The sequence below is a fragment of the Leptonychotes weddellii genome, unplaced genomic scaffold (assembly GCF_054177405.1).
Source record: "Leptonychotes weddellii isolate Sample4059 unplaced genomic scaffold, ASM5417740v2 HiC_scaffold_11862, whole genome shotgun sequence".
Taxonomy (NCBI): Eukaryota; Metazoa; Chordata; class Mammalia; order Carnivora; family Phocidae; genus Leptonychotes; species Leptonychotes weddellii.
Window position 1 is genome coordinate 1 of NW_027696803.1, and position 6,568 is coordinate 6,568.

At 52.7% G+C, this 6,568-nt stretch overlaps 1 protein-coding gene across 2 annotated transcripts; it reads left to right on the forward strand.

Moving 5' to 3' along the window:
- Nucleotides 1–587: 587 nt before the first annotated feature.
- LOC145718189 (DENN domain-containing protein 3-like) lies at nucleotides 588–6,562 on the forward strand. Of its 2 annotated transcripts, none has more exons than XM_081809655.1 (4): nucleotides 588–1,541; nucleotides 3,626–3,780; nucleotides 5,034–5,813; nucleotides 5,862–6,562. In XM_081809655.1, the coding sequence occupies exons 2-3, from the start codon at nucleotides 3,632–3,634 to the stop codon at nucleotides 5,230–5,232; spliced, it is 348 nt and encodes a 115-aa protein (XP_081665781.1). In that variant the 5' UTR covers nucleotides 588–1,541; nucleotides 3,626–3,631; the 3' UTR covers nucleotides 5,233–5,813; nucleotides 5,862–6,562. The 2 variants fall into 2 exon arrangements, with proteins under 2 accessions (XP_081665781.1, XP_081665780.1); XM_081809654.1 differs by having other exon boundaries at nucleotides 598–805; nucleotides 5,862–6,559.
- Nucleotides 6,563–6,568: the final 6 nt, after the last annotated feature.

Here is a 6,568-nt window from a genome sequence, read left to right on the forward strand (position 1 = left end):
AGACAGTATGGAGGTCCCTCAAAAAGTTGAAAATAGAGCTACCATATGATCCAGCAATTGCACTACTGGGTATTTACCCCAAAGATACAAAAGTAGGGATCCGAAAGGGTACATGCACCCCAATGTTTATAGCAGCAATCTCCACAATAGCCAAACTGTGGAAAGAGCCAAGATGTCCATCGACAGATGAATGGGTAAGGAAGATGTGGTATATATATACATGGAATATTACTCAGCCATCAGAAAAATGAAATCTTGCCATTTGCAACGACGTGGATGGAACTAGAGGGTATTATGCTGAGCGAAATAAGTCAATCAGAGAAAGACAAGTATCATATGATCTCACTGATATGAGGAATTTGAGAAACAAGACAGAGGATTATAGGGGAAGAGAGGAAAAAAGTGAAACAAAACACCAGAGAGGGAGACAAACCATAAGAGACTCTTAATCTCAGGAAACAAACTGAGGGTTGCGGGAGTGGAAGGGCATGAGAGGGATGGGGAGGCTGGGTGATGGACATTGGGGAGGGTAGGTGCTACGGTGAACACTGTGAATTGTGTAAGACTGTTGAACCACAGACCTGTACCCCTGAAACAAATAATATATGTTAATTTAAAAAAATTAAATAAAAATAAAAACATGTTTGGGTTGCTTTCCTCTTCAGGGCATCTGGACCCAGCAGAAAAAGTGGAGGATGCCCACCCCAAGTTATGGTGTGCTCTGAATGAAGGCAAAGTGACCGTGTTTGATGCTTCTTCTTGGACGATTTACCAGCATTGCTTTAAAGTGGGCACTTCCAAGTTGGTGAGTAAACACGGTGCCCTGCGACATGGCAGCTTCCCAGACCGGGCTGTGGGCTCCGGAAAGATGGACACATCCACCCGTACACGGCAGTGGGATGCACGTTATCCCACAGCATCGCCCCGTTCGGTAAACAAACAGGAGGTTGCATTGTGAGGTTTTTCACTAGATGCAACCCCGTCCTATCCTGTCAGTGTCCTTGTTTAGGTGAGCGGACGGTGGCTTTAGCTGCCCCCCAGCCTGGAACCTGAACATGGATTTCAGTGATGCGGACGCAGAGTCCTGTCTCGTATCCACATTCCCCATCCCAAGCAGAAACGTGCATTATTTTAACATATTTGGGGTTGAGAACCAAGAACAGTTTAAAGCATGTCGACATGATGTTAAGGTTTGAGCTTTTAGACTGATGACTTTAATTAAGTGAAGTTGATCACGATAGTTTGTACGAGAACAGCCATCCCCACCCCCCTCAATCCAAGGTGCTGGGGCGGGCAGTGGGACACGGACTCTGCTCTGCTTTTCCGAGACTTCGTAAGGCCTCTGAAAACCGTGTCTTACGTCCCGCGCTGCACGGTGAGGTGCCCACAGGCACCAGGGCCCTGGCGATGGGCCCCACCCGGCACGTTTCAGGTGCATCCTGGTGTTTGCTGGTGAGGAGGCGCTGCTGGTCCGGGACTGCGGCCTGAGGTCCAGCTCAGTGAGCCCAGCGCCTCTCTTCCACACCGTCCCCCATCTCAGGGTACGTTCCCACCGACCATCTGGTGGGAGTCATCTGCTCAGGACGCCCTCAGCGTATAAAAGAAGCTGCTGTCCCAAGAGGTGTTGCTAGGAAAGCCCTCACCTCCCTCCTCCTTTAAGGTGAAACTGTTTTTTCAGGTTTAAGGTGAGAACAGTCTAGCAGAGTTAGGTACCTCAGTGTTCAGCATCACCAACTTTGGTGGCCACGTTCCATCATGTAAACATAATGTGGCAATCTGGGGCACAGTCTAAGCTTTCAAAACTGCTGTGAACAACAGAAATGCCGTGAATTCAGATGCGTGTTGCTGGGGGCTGGGCTCGTTCTTCACTGAGTGAGCAGCAGACCTCATGTTAGATACCAGGATAGCAAGAGGTTACTAAATTATTTCCCCCCCTAACCACACAGTGAGCCTCAGACGATAAAGTAACAGGACCCAAGATAAAATATTTACTAAGGTCTAATAATGCTTGAGACCAAACAAACAAGAAGGAGAAATTGAGGAAATCATTTTTATTCTAAATTTAATTTTTTCCTGTTGAATCTTAGTAATATGTATTTCAAAGATTTTTTAGGGATGCCTGGGTGGCTCAGTCAGTTAAGCATCCACCTTCGGCTCAGGTCATGATCCCAGGGTTCTGGGATCGAGCCCCACATCGGGCTCCCTGCTCCGCGGGAAGCCTGCTTCTCCCTCTCCCACTCCCATTTGTGTTCCTTCTCTCGCTGTGTCTTTCTGTCAAATAAATAAATAAAAACTTAAAAAAAAAACTTTTTAATAACAGAATAACTTAAAATCCTAGTTAAAATAAAATCAAAAGGCTGCATTATGTGGCCATCTCTGCTGGTCCCAGTCAGGCCAGGTAACATTTAGGTAAAGCAATAAGTTCTCCCACTTATGTGAAAACACCTTTGTACTCATCTCACTGAGATACTCTGTACTGTTTAACAAGAAAGAAACTCGGATAATTATCTCAAGAAAATGCTGCCTCCTCTGAAATTTGAAGTTCAAAGTAGTTTAAGATATCTTTGGGCCACTAAAGAAAGACATTTTACTAAAATTATTATTATTATTATTTTTTAAAGATTTTATTTATTTATTTGAGAGAGAGAATGAGAGAGAGCACATGAGAGGGGGGAGGGTCAGAGGGAGAAGCAGACTCCCTGCCAAGCAGGGAGCCCGATGCGGGACTCGATCCAGGGACTCCAGGATCATGACCTGAGCCGAAGGCAGTCGCTTAACCAACTGAGCCACCCAGGCGCCCCATTTTACTAAAATTATGCCAGGTCTCAGGTAGATGCCTCAAAAGAAAGGGCTTTTTTTTTTTTTTTTTTTTTTTAAGATTTTATTTGACAGAGAGAGAGACAGCGAGAGAGGGAACACAAGCAGGGGGAGTGGGAGAGGGAGAAGCAGGCTTCCCGCGGAGCAGGGGGCCCAATGTGAGGCTCGATCCCAGGACCCTGGGACCATGACCTGAGCTGAAGGCAGAGGCTTAATGAATGAGCCACCCAGCCTTTTAATACTTATTTTATTTTTGTACCAAACAAGTAAACTTTTTAAGATTTTATTTATTTGTGAGAGAGAGAGTGAGCACAAGGGTGGGGGCAGCAGTGAGAGGGAGAAGCAGGCTTCCCGCTGAGCAGGGAGCCCGATGGGGGGCTCGATCCCAGGACTCTGGGATCATGACCTGAGCCGAAGGCAGATGCTTAACGACTGAGCCACCCAGGCGCCCCAAGAAAGGGCTTTTTCAAATGATTAATTTTGAAATTAGTAAGCTAGCATCCTTTTCTAACCTACGGGAATATTTATTGGTAAAATTAAAACTATCAGTTTTTAGGGGTGTCTGGGTGACTCAGTCTGCCCCTTCCCCCGCTCGTGCTCTCACTCTCTCTCACAAATTAAATAAAACTGGGGAGCCTGGGTGGCTCCATCGGTTAAGCGTCTGCCTTCGGGCAGATGTGCCCGGGGCTCACCGAACGGCCCGGGTGTCCCCCGGAGCAGAGGCGTGGTGTGGGCCGTGAGCTGTAGGGTAGGACTGCGGTGGCTGACGAGCCGTGACTGTTGGCGGTTTCCCCCCGGCCTGCGTCAGAACTGCATGGTGATGGCGGAGCAGAACCAGGTGTGGGTCGGCTCCGAGGACTCGGTCATCTACATCATCAACATCCACAGCATGTCCTGCAACAAGCAGCTCACCGACCACCGCTCCAGTGTCACGGACCTGGTTGTGCAGAAGGGGACGCCCAGGTACCGCTGGGCTCTGCTGGGACAAGGGACCCTTGCGCTCCTGGGTGGGTGGGGAGCCCCGAGCAGGAAGGGCTCCCAGCTGCTGTAGGCGACTGCCCGCGGGGCCAGGCCGGCCGTGGAGAGCGAAGCGGGTCTGTCACAAGCCGAGTCAGGTGATGTTCTTGTTTCTGGTCCTGAGCAAGGAGGAGCGGTTCCCCTGCAGGCCAGCTGCAGGGTAGGCATGGCGGCCGGTGGCCACGGGTACGTGGCCTTCCTTGCCCGCTCTTGGGGTCTGGGCGTCTGCCAAGAACCTGCCGCTTGCAGACACATCATTCCGGTTCTCCGGCTTCACACGGTGCTGCCTGTGTCCAAATCTCCCTTCTTATACGGACGCCAGTCATACTGGATGAGGGTCCACTCTGTTAACTTTAACTTGAATACCTCCGTAAAGGCCCTGTTTCCAAGTACTGTTGCACTCTGACGTCCTGGGGGTTAGGACTCCAGCGTATCTTTTTGGGGGGATACAGTTCAGTCTGGAAGATGCGTCTGCTTCATTCACTGTCTTTGCCGTATTAAGAATGTCAGCCCAGAGGCAGGCACCCCGTCTGTTCTCTTTGTTGTGTGTCCTGTGCTTAGAACAGGGCCCGGCACACAGTAGGTGCCCAGGGGAGCCTGGAGAATGAGGAGGGGTCCCATTTCCCTCTGTGAAGGAAGCAGAGGCTCCGGGGAGCAAGGTCACCTACTTCAAAGAGGCAGCCCTGCCCAGGGCGTGGGTGCTCCCCCCCGCTCTGCTACTCTCCTCCATGCAGCCCCCCCACTGCCTTGTCCCCTGAGTTTTAGGGGTGCCATCTGTCCTCAGGTGGGCCCACTCAGAACATAAGGCACTGACCTGAAAATTAATCACTCTCGGGCTGAAGGGGCCGCGCATCGCTCTGGCTTGTGCCCGCCCCTCTCCTGTAGCCGCTGGTGGCCGACGCGGCGCTGATTTGTGAACTTGGGCTGGGACGGGGCGCGTGCTTGGTCTCGCCCTGTGTCCGGGGCTAGATTTGACTCCGTGGTCGTGTTACGGTTCTGCAGAGCCGGCAGCTGCAGGGCAAGGAGAGGCGTCCCCAGAAAACCATTTTTGCCTGCTGCATCCGTTACGTCGTAACTAATTGTTCTGTCCACGGGGATGGGGTTTGCTCGGGTGGTAACTGTACGTAATGGTAACTTTGTACTCCTCGGGGTTAAAGCCTGTTCGAGCCAAACCTGCTCTTGTGTGTTCACACCACCAGCAAGGTGTATTCGTGCAGCAGGGACGGGACCATCCTGGCGTGGAACGTGAGCACCCTGCGAGTGACCAGCAGGTTCCAGCTGCCGGGCGGCAGGCTCTCGTCCATCAGCCTGCATGACGGCTGCCTGTGGTGCTGTAAGTTCTCGATCCCCCGCTGTTCCCAGGGGCGCCAGAGCCCTGCTCCAGCAAGAGGAGACTGAACGCGAGCTCGAGGCCTATTTCCTTTGCTGTGCACCTTCCCAGCCTTCCAACTTGGATTCCTCTGTGCTTGCTGGCTCCGTGCTCGTCTCCTGTCTGTGTGGCTTCTCGGGCCTCCCTCCCCGACAGCGGCCAGAACGCTGGCATCCTCCCACCTGCTGCCTGTCTCTCTCCTGCTCACCTCTGCTCTCGCCGGGCCCTGCTTGGAGCATGAATGCAGCCCCCATGCCCCCTGGAATCATCACTGCTCCTTCCAGGAGCCCTCTGTGGCCCTGTCACTGTGTGTGTGACCCACGGCCCCCCAGCCGAGGGCAAGCAGGGCAGGGCCTGCCGGGCACACCTCGGCACAGACCTCGGGCCAAGACTCTGTGGAGCTCAGCTGGGCATCCTGCCCGGGGTGTGACGGGAGGTGCAGAGGCTCGGCCTGGGGGCGTAGGTCCTGCATTTCTGAGCATCCCAGAGCACATTGTCTGCACTTTCAAGTCTTCCCTGGGCTGTGCCAGATGCCAGGGTGATGGTCATGAACGTAATTTTTTTAAACTTGAAGCATATTTTACATATGGTAAAATGCACAAACGTGAGTGTCGTTCGTTGGATTTTGACAAAAGCATCCAGGACATAACCACCCAAGGACCCAGGTATTTCCATTGCAGCGGAAAGTTCCTCTGTGCCCCTTTCCAGGTAGCGCCTGCCCAGAGGCCACCCGTTGTGGATTCTGCCGCCTGGGGCTGTGTTGCCTGTTCCCGAGCCTTCCCCACACGGACTCCGCAACAGGGGCCCTTCTGTAGCCGCGCTGTTCACGAGCCTCTTGTGCGCGGGGCCGCCTGCGATGTTTGTTTTCGGCTCGCTCCCGCGATTGCAGAGTTCGATTTGGTCATACGAATACACCGTGATGTGGTCATCCAAGGGTTAACCCGGCGTTTACCCCACTGAGAAACCGTCCGACTCTTCTCCAAAGCTGCTGCACCACGTGGGTTCCGATTCCTCCGCACCTTCACTGTGCTGGTTTTTACTGTCAGCGCCCCCATGGCTGTGTGCGGTGGCGTCCCACGGTGGCCGCCCTGCCTTCCCAGCCGCGTGCCGGGGTGCGTGCGCCCTGTGCGTGTGTGCGTGTTGTCTACAGCAACGGCCGTGCGCCAGTCTGCTCACTTCTAGCGCCGTTCTGACAGCTCGGGTGGGAGCCCGCTGTCCCCTCCGCCCCTTTCCCTTTCCCACCTGTCCTTCTTTGCTTTTGTTACTCCGTCTAAAAGAAGGCAGGAAAGAATTTTTTATATTTAGTTTATTTTTCTGTCTTTTTAGCTCTACATTTTTTTGCTTTACTTTTTAGTGGTTGCTCGA

Excerpts from the sequence above, each read along its gene's own strand:
- LOC145718189 (XM_081809654.1), top strand. The coding sequence starts at position 641 with ATGTTTGGGTTGCTTTCCTCTTCAGGGCATCTGGACCCAGCAGAAAAA. Across the intron at positions 806-3,625 it reads AAGTGGGCACTTCCAAGTTG|AACTGCATGGTGATGGCGGA; the intron begins GTGAGTAAACAC and ends GGCCTGCGTCAG. Across the intron at positions 3,781-5,033 it reads GTGCAGAAGGGGACGCCCAG|CAAGGTGTATTCGTGCAGCA; the intron begins GTACCGCTGGGC and ends TCACACCACCAG.